This window comes from Cibotium barometz, chromosome 1 (assembly GCF_041138505.1).
Source record: "Cibotium barometz isolate CiBa-2024 chromosome 1, ASM4113850v1, whole genome shotgun sequence".
NCBI classification, from domain to species: domain Eukaryota; kingdom Viridiplantae; phylum Streptophyta; class Polypodiopsida; order Cyatheales; family Cibotiaceae; genus Cibotium; species Cibotium barometz.
In genome coordinates, this window is record NC_141046.1 from 40,643,532 (window position 1) to 40,658,531 (window position 15,000).

The 15,000-nt window shown below is 47.2% G+C and overlaps 2 protein-coding genes across 2 annotated transcripts in view; both read left to right on the top strand.

Moving 5' to 3' along the window:
• The window catches only part of LOC147642001 (protein kinase and Mad3-BUB1-I domain-containing protein), a 68,019-nt gene that overhangs the window by 31,665 nt on the left and 21,354 nt on the right, over positions 1-15,000 (top strand). The window lies entirely within an intron of this gene.
• On the top strand, positions 10,400-13,409 carry LOC147642002 (uncharacterized). Its single transcript, XM_086802116.1, has 4 exons — positions 10,400-11,997; positions 12,131-12,476; positions 12,577-12,738; positions 12,834-13,409. The coding sequence occupies exons 1-4, from the start codon at positions 10,418-10,420 to the stop codon at positions 13,290-13,292; spliced, it is 2,547 nt and encodes an 848-aa protein (XP_086658242.1). The 5' UTR covers positions 10,400-10,417; the 3' UTR covers positions 13,293-13,409.

Sequence of the window (15,000 nt, forward strand, 5' to 3'; positions counted from 1 at the left end):
TATATGTATGTCACGTGCATCCCACACTTGGATGCCATGTAGACATTTCTGTACAGAAGGTGCAGGACCTGGGATGGTGAACTGGTCCCATGTGAGCCCAGTCTCGGACGAGTCAGCCAGGGATCCATTTCAGTCGTCCGAGGTCAGGTGTGCATTGTCCTGCACATGAGTCCAAGGTCAGGTGTGCACTGTCCTGCACATGAAGCAGTGCCAGTCCGCGCTGTGAGTCTCCCTCTGGAATGATGACAGATGTTCTGTGTATCTAGTTTGCAACTGGATGCCAGACCTCTGTGGGCATGTAGGTTTGCATGTAGAGATGGGGCCAGCCCATAGGGCTACCCCAGTGCGAAGAGTTGCACCCTTAGTGTGGGCATGGGGGAGGTGTAGAACCACCCCCAAGGGACCAGGAGGGCCCAAGCTGTGCCCACCAGCCATGGCATGGGCTGGAAGGGCTGTCGGCCAGCTCTAGAGCTTCTGGACAGGCAGCCGACAGGGATAAAAGCTCTATCCAGCAGGTCGGCCAGGTGTAGGGGGCAGTCCCACACCCATGCGCATAGTGCCCAGCAGCCTGGTGCTGTCCCAGAAGGCATGCGCACAATGGCCAGCATTTTATATAGTGTGAAAGCATTTACTTGAATAAGACCTAGTCGTGGAGCTTTATGAAGCTGGCCGACTGGATGAAAGGAGGAGTATAAATACTCCAGCCAAGAATCATTGAAGCCATCTCATAATTCACCAAGTGCATCAAGCAAACAAGGGCCAGGACAGCCAAGAGGTTGCTAACGCAAAGGGGTGAAGGACTGAAGGTCAAGGGCAGGTTTTCCAGCCAAGAAAAGGTCAAGTTTCTGTATTTTGTTTTCAGATTTACATCATTCTAATAAAGCAAATACACCATCCGTGGTGGGGGCCCTACAGAGGGTAATTGGGACCCAATACTGTGTCCTCTCCATCTCCCCCTTCTCTCTCTATTTTCTGCACATCGTCTTTCAGTTTGTGCGTTAATTCCATCGCAAAAAGAGTGCTGATTTCTGAGTTTTGAAGTACCGATCCTTCTCCGAAGCTTCTGCATCTTACAGTGATATCAGAGCTCACTTCAAGGACAAAGATTCAGCAAAGAAAACCAGAAAATTTTTTCGCTCGTGAGGTTGGTTTTTAGACACCGGTGGACTACCCCTTTCGGAGTGACTCCTGTCCCTCGAAGGACGGTTGGTTTTTAGCCTCCGGAAGCCTCCAGAAGTCTCCAACACAGATAGTGGATGGTCAGATTGCGTTTCGGAAAGGAATTGCATTTTCCCGCTATGGCGAGTTTCGGCGACGAGAGAGAACCAGAACCATGGGACCAGAGTGCACTAGGCAGCCCAGCTAGGGCACCCTGCTTGAGTGTCACAGACATGTTCCAGCAGATGATGCGAGCAATCGCAGACCAGACAACCAAGTTGGATGAGCAGAAGGCGCGGATTTTGGCTCTGGAGGAGCGTTCTCGCTCTCCAGCGTCGCGTTTTCCATCTCCTTCTCCCTCTCCTTCCGTATCCCAGATACCAGATCCTCGTCACAGGGACCCTCTCGCGGGGCCACAGCCGCAGCCAAGCTCCTTGCTTGAGATGCAGATGCGTGCATTGGAGATTCGACAACGAGAAGACGACGCCATGCGACGAGTGGAACACGAGCGTTACCTCAGAGCTTTGGACGCCAGATTGACACCGGTGGTGTGTGGGAGAGATGGAATTAGGGTTAGGTTAATTCATGTGTGGGAGACATACACAGAGAAGCAAGGGAGAGAGAGAGAGAGAGAGTTGTGGGGATAAGTCAACTCATGGGAATAGCATGAGTGTGTGACTCCCCTATCACACATGTATATTGCACTAGTACACATAGTGCACTTAGTACATTAAAAGTACTAAGTGTACTATGTACTATAACTTATGGGCTTGTACACACTATAAGGGTGGGCATAACGCCTTTACCCCAACAACCTCCCACTTAAAGGCAAAGTGCCCTTAAATGAAGGAAAAGAAAAATCAGCATGTACATGATAATATACAAGGCCATATCAAGGCTGAAACTGGCCTCATCCAATGCCCATCAAGTGTCTGCAATGAGCAAACCGCTCCGGAGGCAAACTCTTTGTCAACAGATCAGCCGGGTTGTCATCCGTATGAATCTTAACAAGCTGAATTTGCTTGTTCTCTATCACCTCTCTGATGAAGTGATACTTCACATCTACATGCTTCATCTTTGCATGAAAGACAGGATTCTTTGCCAACTGGATGGCACTCTGACTATCACAATGCAACAATGGAATATCCCCTGTATAGCCCAAATCAACCACTAACCGAGATAGCCATAATGCCTCCTTGCAAGCCTCTGTGGCTGCAATATACTCGGCCTCTGTAGTAGATAAGGCAGTGCACTTCTGCATCTTGGATATCCATGACACAGCACCTCCTGTGAATGTAAACACATAACCGGTAGTAGACTTCCGGTTATCTGGATGACCGGCATAATCCGAATCCGTATAACCACGCACTAATGCATCCTGATGAGGATCAATAGACTGCCATCCAAAGCTTTCTTGGTGTACAAGCAGTGATCTATGTCACTTCTCCTGAATTTCTGGGATTTCATGAATGTATCAAATTTATGATACCATTCCCTTGGTGCCTGTTTGAGCCCATAAAGACTCTTTTTCAGCTTGCATACAAGCTTCTCCTTTCCACTCACTGCATAACCCTCTGGCTGCTGCATATATATCTCCTCATGGAGATCACCGTGAAGAAAAGCAGTCTTCACATCCATCTGAATCAAGTCCAGATCATCATGAGCAACCAAAGCCAATACAGCTCTAAGTGTGGTCATTTTGACCACTGGAGAGAAGATCTCATCAAAGTCCACACCATATTCCTGCTTGAAGCCCTTAGCCACTAACCTGGCTTTGTATCTTGGCTTTGCATCTGGTGCAACTTTGAGCCTGTAAACCCACTTGCATGGCAAAACCTTCTTGCCTGCTGGCAAATGCACCAACTTCCATGTTCCATTTTTATGCAGAGAATCCATCTCTGACTTCATGGCACGCTCCCATAGAGCCTTGTCTGCCCTCTGTAAAGCCTCTTTATAACATGAGGGCTCCCCACAGTCAGTAAGCATCAAGTAGTTAACCCCTGGAACAAACCTGTCAGGGGCTCTGGAGGGTCTTGTGGACCTCCGTACCCAATGACCATCATTTGCAGGTTGCTGTCCAGCCTGCATATCACCCATTGGTGGCTCCTGTTCCATGCCATAAGGCTGAAATATCATGCCCGGTATCTCCTCTAACTGTGGTATATCCATAGGGATATCTTCTGCCATCTCTGGCTGTCCATTTGGACCATTTTCAGCACCATTTAAGGGCTGGTTTTCCTGCTGTAATGGTTGATTTACAGCCCTTTGTTGTTGTCCATGATGTCCATCATCATCAAAGATGACTCTGCCAGGCTCCTGTTGCCTTGCAGGCTCCTTCTACATGCATGTTTCATAAAAAATGACATCATTGCTGCGTATAATCTTTCTATTCACGGGATCCCAAAGTCTATACCCCATTTCACCTCTGTCACCATATCCTAGGAATATGCATTTGTGAGACTTAGGATCAAGTTTGGTGTGCATTTCCCTGCGTATGTGCACGTATGCAACGCAACCAAACACTCTCAAGTGCTTGTATGACGGAGGCTTCCCTGTCCATACTTCTTCTGGCACTTTCCCACCAAGCCTCGTGTTAGGTGACCTATTTATAAGATGAACGGTTGTCATAACAGCTTCAGCCCAAAAACCATGAGGTAACGCAGCATTTGACAACATAGAACGGACCTTCTCCTGAATGGTCTTGTTCATCCTCTCTGCTGTCCCGTTTTGTGGAGGATCATAAGGAGTAGAGAGCTCCCTCTTAATGCCTTTAGCATCACAAAAGTCCTGAAACTGTTTGGACATATACTCTCCACCATTGTCGGAACGCAAAGCCTTCAGTGTTTTGCCAGTTTGATTCTCAACATGAGCAACAAACTTCTCAAACACTGAGAATGTATCACTCTTCAAACGAAGAGGATAGACCCACACCTTGCGTGTGGCATCATCTATAAAAGACAAAGTATTTTGCCCCTCCCAAAGAAAGCTGAGGCATCTCACATACATCTGTATGCACAAGCTCTAACTGAGCATCTTTCTGTCCAAGAGCTTTCTTGTGGGGGCACTGTAGTTGCCTACCATATATACAATGCTCACAAAACTGAAAACTTGAAAACTTTAGAGAAGGCAAGTAACCCAAACGAGACAATTGCTCCATTCCTTTGACACTCATGTGTCCCAACCGGCTATGCCACATAGAGATTTCCGGCAGCTCGGTTGCATTTACATTAGCATGGTGACAAACACCTGCATGCATAAAGTAAAGAGTGTCCACCTTAGAGCCTCTGGCAACAACCAGTGAGCCCTTACTAATCTTTCACTTTCCACGACCAAATGTGGTAACATAATCAGCATCATCAAGCTGTCCAGTAGAAAGCAGATTCTTCTTGATCTCAGGCACATGCCTGACATCATGGAGCATAAGCTGTGAGCCATCTGAAAACACAAGCCTCACATCACCTCTGCCAAGAATATTGCATGCATGGTTATCACCCAAATAAACCACTCCTTCATTGCCAGCAGTATACCTGACAAACAAGTCTCTGCAACCTGTGACATGAAAGGAGGCACCTGAATCAATGATCCATGAGTGCATACCATGACCACCTGTAAGAAGTGAATGGGCATCAAGTGAAGATGTAAATAGGACCTCATCCTCACTGCCACCTGCATGTGACACATTGATTTCTTCAATCTTGACTCCACTTTTGCCCTTTGGCTTTACATCTTTGGCTTCATCTTTCTCTTTGTCTTTGCCTTTTCCCTTTTCCTTTTGATCATTTTTCTATTTGTAGCATTGCTTTTTAATGTGTCCCTTCTTGCCACAATAATGGCATTCCAAATCCTTTTTGGAGCGAGACTTGCTCCTTCCCCTTCCTTGGCTTCTTTCTCTTTGTCTTTGCCTTTTCCCTTTTCCTTTTGATCATTTTTCCATTTGTAGCATTGCTTTTTAATGTGTCCCTTCTTGCCACAATAATGGCATTCCAAATCCTTTTTGGAGTGAGACTTGCTCCTTCCCCTTTCTTGGCTTTTCCCCCTTTGCTGGGATCTCCCACGTGCATTCATTGCATTGGACTTTCCAACAGAGTTGTTTTTCCTGTTCATCTCTTCTTGAAGAAGAGCACCCTCAACATCTGCATATGACAGCATAGCATGCGAATTGCTAGTGGCTGTCCTGAATGTATCCCAACTCTCTGGCAAAGTGCATAACAGAAAAGTGGCTTTGAACTCATCGTCCATTGCCAACTTTTGATTAATGACTTGGCTGACAATACCATTAAACTCATTTAGATGGGCTGTCATAGACGCCCCTTCCTTCATCTGAAGACCTATGAGTTTCTTCAACCAATACACTTTGTTGGGCACTTTGTTGGGCATACAAGTCCTGCAATCTCTGCCACATTCCCCAAGCTGTCTTCTCTTCACGAATGCTGAAAAGTAATGAGTCTGACACAGACAACATGATAGTAGATCTTGCCAGCTCATCCATATCTTCCCACTCTTCAGCAGTAAGAGAAGCGGGCATTACACCCCTTTCTTTGATAGGCTTGTGCTGCTTTTTCTGGAGCAACACATTATAGCACTGGGTTTGCCAAATATCATAGTTATGCGAGCCTTCAAGCTTCTTGATGTGAAGCAATGAAGAGCTCTCACCTGTGGTTGCCATAGCAATATGCAACCTGTCAATGCTTGACTCCCTGCAAAATGTGCAAACACTGCACCAAAAGCACACAAAGTGCTCACAGTTTTTCTCCCAAGCTTTATCTCCCACTGCGGAAGCACAAATGCAACTTTTCTCCCACTGTTTGTGATGAAATCACCAAAATCTGGTTGCTGCAGATTTTGGACAGCACCTTAAATGTGCTCTGTTGCCCTTCCAAAGTACTGTACAACAGTACCAATTGCTCACAAATGATGTACCAAACCTGAACCGGCAAGTACAGCAGCTGAAATTGAACCTTTTCCTCACTCAAATCAGTGTACAGCCATGCCAAAACTTGCACAAAGCTGTGCCAAATCTGTACCAGCAGGTACAGTAGCAATAAATGCTCTCCTGGCTGTCCAAATGAGTGAAAATCAGACTTTTACAGTCCTGTACACTGCATACAACAGTCCCGAACAGAAATTGGGCAAAAGCCCCTTGACTGCAAGCTGATTTTTGAGGATTCAAGGCATAAATGTCTTGCCTGCTGCTTTGCCAAGCTCAACAAGCATACGAACTTGAAAAGCCCCTTGATTTAAGATCAATTTTTGATCATACATGGTACATTGACGCACATGAAGGCATCCAGAGTGTTCACGATGCTTCCCCCTGGCCACATATACATCAAGTACATAAAATCCCCTTGATTTACAGGCACATTGAGTGCTTGTAAGGCATCAACACATTATCCACAGCATCAAATGCGATTGCCTGCATGCAAATCAATCCAATCGGCACAAAAGCCCCTTGATTTGCACTGCAATTTGCTGCAATTTTGCCCAAATGTGCGATTTCTCACATCATACAGCATGTATGAGTGCTTAATTGCACGATTACATCAAAAACCCCAAATTTCGACATCCAATTTCTTGCAAATTGATCCTGATTGTGACCAATGTCACCCAATTTTGCCAATTTTGCTCAAAAATTGAGCAATTGGGCACCTGTACCTGCTCAATTGATTACTGTACTTGCTAAATTGCAAATCCCAAAAAAAAAATTGAAGCAGAATACCTTGAAATTTTTGATTTTTCTTTTTGTTGCAGGAAAAGGGGTTGATGATTTTTGCTGTTGCAGAAAAGGGCGGTGGTTATGGAGATCAGTCTGTGCCTGTTTGAGGGTTTACGAAGGGGCTTGCCTCATCAACAGCTTGTCTGCTGGCCCGTTTCAAGCAGGGCGTCCGAAATCTGTAGCGCTAGCTTGTGTATCGAAGAGAAAACCGCCAGCGATGATCGTTTGTGGCGTAGCTCCTACCCGGAATTAGAGTCGCCCCCTTCCCTTGCGCAGTTGTGTGTTACGCACGTGCCCTCAAGCCTAGGTATGCGCCTGCCTTCGCCTGCTGTGCGCTGGAACTCCCGCTGGAACTCCACGCTTCGATTGCTTTTACGTGTCTCTGATTGGCTGTTGGCTACCTATAGCCCACGTAGGCGTGTCGAGCTTGCCTTCGCTCCACGTAACCCAACTTGAGCGCCGCCCGCCAGAGCTACACGGCTCACCGAAACTAGCGACTATAGGGGCTCGCTACGGGTCCTCGCTCACGCCCAGCTGCCTTGCGTGTGATTCAGCGCAGAAGTGGCTGCCCGCCACCTTCTCCTTCCGCCCACCTGCCTGCGACTGCTGCCTAGTGGTTCGATTCTGGCCTCTTCACACACAGGCTGCTGAATGGGAGAGTCGAGCTGCTGCCTGCCTGCGTCAGAGATTCGAAGGGCATCGGCTCTGATACCAGTTGTGTGGGAGAGATGGAATTAGGGTTAGGTTAATTCATGTGTGGGAGACATACACAGAGAAGCAAGGGAGAGAGAGAGAGAGAGAGAGAGTTGTGGGGATAAGTCAACTCAGGGGAATAGCATGAGTGTGTGACTCCCCTATCACACATGTATATTGCACTAGTACACATAGTGCACTTAGTACATTAAAAGTACTAAGTGTACTATGTACTATAACTTATGGGCTTGTACACACTATAAGGGTGGGCATAACGCCTTTACCCCAACAGGCGGCGCCCTCGAATCATTTTCCCGAGAAAATGAATTTCAGTAAGTATAATGGTAAACTCGATCCCACTACTCTTTATTCATGGTTACATCAATTTGAAGCTTACTTTGCCGCAGTTAGGAAAACAGATACTGACAAAGTGATCTTAGCTAGTTGGTACTTGGAAGGTGAGGCCATTCCTTGGTGGACTCAGTGGGCTCATGCCCACACCAGAGCAGGTATGGCAGCTTATGTGTGGGACGAGTTCGTCCGCGACCTTAAGCAACGGTTTCTACCGCCCCACTACCTTGAGTGACTCGAAGACGAGTTCAGGGGAGCGCGTCAGAACGCGCAACCAGTCCTTCAGTTTGCCAATAAAATTTTGACCTTGTGTCTGCAATTAGGCTTATCTGATACGGACAAGAAAGGGCAGTTTTTGTATGGCCTGGACACGCAAATCCAATGGGAGGTGCGTATGTTTAGGCCAGCCACCTTTGAGGACGCACTCTCGCTTGCGCAGAGTGCAGAAATGAAACACAATGGTGGCAAGCCCAAGACTTCCCAGCTGGCTTCTCCCAAGGCTAACGCCTCGGGGGGCAAAAGCCAGAACCAGACGGGGTCTTCCCCAGGACAGAGCCCGGGAGCCCCTGGCTCCAAGAACTCGAACAATGCGTCTAAGCTTACTCCAGACCAAAAAGCGGAGGCAGGCAAGACAGGTGGCAAGTTGAGTGCTGAGGAGCTTTCTCAGTACAGGAAGGAGGGTAGATGTTTCTTTTGTCACACAAAAGGACATACTTCTCGGGATTGTCCGAAGAAGCCTCCAAAGGCCGCCGCCGCCTCCACAGCTTCCGTGGTGAGCACAGCTCCCACACAGACCCCAGCGGCTACCCCTAGTTCTTCAACCCCCGGTGCTTCAGTTGGAGCAATTATTAGCCGGGAGCTCGAAGATAAGCAGAAGGGCGCCCATGACCAGGAGTATGAGCGCAACGAATTGCTCAAGTCCTTTGGCTACATAGGTGGCCAGAGAGTCGTTGTCTTGTTTGACAGCGGCAGCAGGGAGGATGTGATCACGGAACAGGCCGCTAGGCGTGCCCGTTTCGAGCTGACTCCGGTGGACAAACAAGTTGAGGGTTTTAGCACAGGTATGACAACGAGCGTCAAGTATGAAGCTCTAGGTGCTAAGTTAGTGATTCAGGGCATAGAGTTTGTGCGTGACTTTATGTTTGCCCCTCTTGTAGGAGCAGACATAATTTTGGGTATCCAGTGGTTTCACAAGTTTCTTCTTGATTTCAAGTGGGACAAGCACACGTTCCAGATCGATCGGAATGTGTCAAACACCTCGGTGACCATTAAGTGTGAGCCAGGTATTCCAAACTTTCCGCTCATAAGCCACTTGCAGGCTAAGCGAGCAGTTAGGAAAGGCGCACAGTGTGCGATGATTTACATCCAGACAGCCCAGACGGTGGCCAGTGCTTCCGAGAAGTACTCGGTTCTCCATGAAAAGTTCCAGAAGATTTTTCTTCGGGACAGTCTCCCTCCCCAGCTCCCCCCGTCCAGATTGGAGGATCACAAGATTGACCTCCTCCCAGGCTCGGAACCCCCGAGCAAGTTTCTGTATCGCCTTTCTAAGGCAATGGAATCGGAGTTGGACCGCCAACTCCAAGAATTGTTGCAAGCTGGCTTCATCCGCCCCAGCGTGTCGCCATTTGCAGCACCGATCTTGTTTGTCAAGAAGAAAGATGGGTCTTCTCGGTTGTGTCTCGATTATCGTGCACTCAACAAGCTAACTATCAAGAGCAGATTCCCATACCTCGAATTGACTATATTCTCGAGAGGTTGAATGGAGCTAAGGTGTTCTCCAAACTGGATTTAAAGAGTGGGTACCACCAGGTACGGATTGTAGAGGGGGACATCCCCAAGACAGCCTTCCGTACAGAACAGGCTCACTATGAATTTGTGGTTATGCCATTTGGATTGACGAACGCCCCAGCTACATTTAACCGCATGATGATGCGTATTTTCCGGGAGTTGATTGGAGAGTGTGTGTTCATATTTCTGGACGACATACTCATATTTCAGCTACAGTTGAGCAGCATGACATTGACGTGGAGAAAGTCCTTAAGTTGTTGGAAACAAGGTTGCATCCGTACGTACGTACGGATCGATCCGCACCGTACGGAACGTACTGTACGGATCCGTACGCGTACGGATCCATCCGTACGTTTATTTAAAAAAAAAAAAACCCCCCTTTTTGACCTTCACCGTGCGATTTTGGCCTTGTTTTGGATTTTCGCCTGTTTCGCCCAGCGCTCTGTTTCGCTCCGTCTCTGCAGTCTGCACACTGTGCACAGGTAATTCACACGCTCTCTCGCTCATGGCCTATGTCCCACATGATGCATCTCGTACTGTACTCTCTCTCTCTCTCTCTCTCTCTCTCTCTCTCTCTCTCTCTCTGCCAATGTACTACTGTCTACATGATTAATCTCGTCTCTCTCACTCTCTCCCGAGTCCGGGGTCCCTCTCCCTCTCCCTCTCTCTCTCTCTCTCTCTCTCTCTCTCTCTCTCTCTTTCCTCCTTTGGAGTATGCTCTACGCTCTCCCTCTCTCTCTCTCTCTCTCTCTCTCTTTCTTCCTTTGGAGTATGTACTCTGCTCTAAGCTCTCTCTCTCTCTTTGTTTGTGTCACAGAGCTTCCAGGATCCAATATGCCGAAGCCATGCAACCCCTACTGGCAGGAGCACACGAATGTCATCCGTGTTATTAATACGCCGACCCAAGCTGGTTCTGGCACGTGTAGATGGCAGTGCAAGTATTGCAACTTCGAGCTCACGAGCACAATTTCTCGTGTCGTGATACACTTGACAGGTATTGGCACCACCGGCAATTGTGGTGGGTGCAAGCAGGTGCCGCAGGATATCAGAGACAAGCTCATTGCTGAGAATTCATCAACAGCAAAGGGTTCAAAGAAGGTAAGGGGCAGCCAGCACACTCAAGATGCACTTCATGATGCGCTTGTGGGGGAGATGGGTGATTCTTCCACACAGGATAGCCAGTCTACAGGGGGCAGAAAGAGGGCCCGTGTCATGCAGGAGGGTGATGAGGATGATGATGCACATGTGCTGAGACAGAGTACTTTGCCTTCACGTGTGTCATCTCTTTCGTGGGTGAAAGAGAGACAAAAAGTGGCAGAGATGGAGATTGCAAGCACTCTTGTGGAGTGCAACATCTCCTTCAATGTACTGAGGACTGATCAATGGAAGAGAATGGTGAGGGCCATAGCAGAGGTTGGCCACACAGACTCATGGTCCGGGGTGGAGTATAACAAAATGCGTACCACGATGCTTGAAGAGCGGAAAGCCTTGATAGACAAGGCATTGGTACCTGTCAAGGCAAGATGGCAGTCTTTTGGGTGCACCATCATATCTGATGGCTGGAGTGATATGCGTAGACGACACATTATCAATATTTTGGTGTCCTCATGTCTTGGCACATACTTCTTGCGGGCTGTGGATGCAGGAAAGGCAGGAGAATCCATCAGTGCTGAGTTTATTTATCACCACATCAGACAGGCAATTTTGGATGTTGGGCCAGAGAATGTGGTCCAAGTGGTGACAGACAATGCTTCAAATTGCAAGCGTATGGGTGAATTGGTCGAGGCAGAGTTTCCTCGCATTGCTTGGACTCCTTGTGCTGCACATTGCTTGGACCTGCTGATGGAGGATATTGGAAAGTTGCCATGGGTGCAACCTAATGTTGCAGATGCCATGAAGATTACTACATTTTTCCGAAAAAAACATCAGGCTTTGGCCATCTTCAGGAGCCATAGTGCACTTGATATGGTGCGACCCTCGAAGACCAGGTTTTCTTATATATTCTTGGTCTTGCAGAGGCTTTTTAGATTGCGGGACCCACTACTACAGACTGTGGTGGACCCGAAATGGAGGTTTATGCACCATGCACAGACAGAGGCCACTAGATACATTCAGCGGAAAGTGCTTGACGAGGCCTTTTGGACAGAGGTACAGAGCTTGACGGTGGCATTGCAGCCTATCCATGTCCTCCTCCGAATCACAGATATGGAGGGCTCTACTCTTGGACTGGTCTATCATCTCTTCATGGAGATGAAGCGCCATATTGTCACCTGTACGACATTGACGGAGTCTCAGTGAGTGTACACTTGGATATTGTTCTTGGTTGATTATATTAATATTAAATAATATGCACATTGCAACAATGAACAATATGTTTAAAGTTATATTATATAATGACTGTTGGAATGTTGGCTTGTCAATTTGTAGCCGTGGTGACATCCTGGCTATTGTAGAGCGGCGATGGACATTTATGAGCCGTCCCATTCATGGGATGGCTGCATTGCTTCATCCCTTCTACAAGAAGCCAGAGCTGTTTAGTGAGAGCACTCTGCTCACGCAGAAAGATCAGTACATCAACATAATGTACGACGAGGATGAGCAACTTGAGGTTGATGCAGAGATGGTGAGTTTTATGAACAATCTAGGACCATCCTTTGCTAGAGCGGTGGTTTTGAGAGAGGAGGCGACGAAATTTCCTCTCACGTGGTGGCAGAGCTATGGAAGACAAGGTCTTCCAAAGCTGACTCATCTTGCTCTCCGAATCCTCTCGCAGGTACTCTTGACTCTTTCACAATTGCATCCATCTTTAAAGTTTGATTCATTAAGGGTTTTGAGTCTTGACTCCGAAATCGTATCGTGATTCGTGATCGTAGGATTGTTCTGTTGGTGCTTGTGAGCGCAATTGGAGTGCCTACTCCTTGGTTCACACGAAGATCCGCAATCGACTTAGTACCGCTCAGCTGGAGCGATTAGTGTATTGCCGAGCTAACATGAAGCTCGTGCGAGATTATCATGCTTTGGGGGCACCCAAGCAGGTATATTTAAGTTTTAACTGTCGTACGTCTCTTGACACATTTCAATATAAGTCATTTCTTGTGGTTCTGACTTGTCGGATTTTGCTTTTCCACAGGCAGATCCGACCCATGTGAAGATGGTGCCGACCTCTACTGAGGGCGACGTGGAGCAGCGTGTCAGAGACGAGCAGGCAGATATTATACGACTCCTTCATAGAGAGTTGGGGAGCATCGATCGTCGTGTCACAAGGTCACGCGCACGGGCTTTGGCGATACCTTTGCGTGAGGAGGCTGCAGATTCAGAGAGCGCTAGATGGAGGAGCATTCGTCGGGGGAAGCTGCCTGTTCGTACGCAGCGGACTCGGGCGAATGAGGCTGTCACTCTCATTCATACTCAGAGTGAGCCAGGAGATGATGATGTAGCACATGGATCTCATGATACATCTTTCACATCATCACATGTGCCCGTGATGGCAGAGCCTGAGTATGACGACGAGGGCAATGTCTTGACAGATGGGGACTTGCTCTCTTCTGGTGCATCGTCATCATCATCATCATCTGATGAGGAGTTTTGACTCTTAGATCATGTTTCATTGTGGAGTCTAGACTCTGGACTAGCCCTTATGGGCCTTTTGAGGACATTTCTATGATGTAGTGTTGCAGCTTGCTATGTAGTATGTGCATTGTATTCAGTTTGTTTTGAATCTTGATACATTTGCAGCCTTTTGACATGGATGAGAGTCGAGACTTTTGTTGTGTGCACTGTGAACACTGATTCATCAGTTTATATAGAGCTAACTTCTAAGAGTGGTGATTGGTGATTGAAGATTGATCTCTGTCATCTGATTGAAAAATGGTTTTGGTATCTGATGTTTGATTTCTGAAGTAAGAAGTTTTACAACATGCGGCAAGGGTTTTGTGATTACTAATCAAATGCGTATTAGCAAAGACCTTATTAGATTGTCTTGTAGGTCTCTCTCACAATTTAAAATGTATTTGGATCTTTTTATGTTTATTTTGATATGAAATGCCATATAGATTGATATTTTTTACAATGGTACGTATTTTTACGTACACAAAAATTTTATCTGTACGGAACAACGTACAAATACGTACCGTACATTACGTACAGTACGTACACATCAACCTTGGTTGGAAAGCAACGAGCTCTATGTCAATGAAAAGAAGTCAGAATTTTATCTGTTCCAGGTACATTACTTGGGATATATAATTAGTGCCGAAGGCATTCGACTTGATCCGGCTAAAGTGGCCGAGATTGTTGACTGGGAAGTACCTCAGACCGCTTATGACATTAGATCATTTGTGCCGAAGGCATTCGACTTGATCCGGCTAAAGTGGCCGAGATTGTTAACTGGGAAGTACCTCAGACCGCTTATGACATTAGATCATTTGTGGGTATATGCCAGGCATATTCCACCCACATTGACAAGTTTTCTGATCTCTCGGCAGACCTCATCGATCTGCTAAAGGGAGTGAAAACAAGGAGGCAAAAGATTCGAATGACTCCACGAGCGTTGGAGGCATTCCAGAACCTCAAGGTGGCTTTGTCAGAAGCGCCTTGTTTAGCCCTTGCCTCGTGGGACGAACCATTTCAAAAGATCACCGATGCGAGTAACATCGCAATTGGAGGTGTATTGCAACAGCATGGTCATCCAGTAGCTTACATGTCTCGTAAGTTACTGCCCGCCGAAAAGAACTACTCAGTCTATGATCGTGAACTCCTAGCAGTTATACAGGCCTTGGAACATTGGAAACATTTCCTGTATGGCCGTGACTTCGAGGTTCGCACTGACCATCAGGCATTGCGCTGGATTTAGACGATGCTAAGTGCACAGTGGAGTGATCGACAACACCGCTGGAGTCAGATATTCCAGCAGTTCGGTGGCATGATTGAGTACCTTCCAGGAAAGGCCAATCCAGTGGCCGATGCTTTGAGCAGGAAGGGACAAGTATCTATGATTCAGACCACTAGACTTGACCTTGTTGGTACAGGACTAGAAGACATGAAGCACACGTACGCGGATTCCGAGGAATTCGGTACACAGTGGGAACAGGCATTGGATGCCACAAGACCATGCCATTTTCTGATACGCGATGGTTGGCTTTTCTACAAAGGCCGACTATGTGTCATGAAATCATTCCGGGCAGCTCTTCTCCATGATGCCCATGACGCCATTACAGGTGGTCATAGGGGCATGAATTCGACTCTGGAGAAATTAGAACGGCAATACTATTGGCCAAAGATGAGGCGTGATGTGTTTA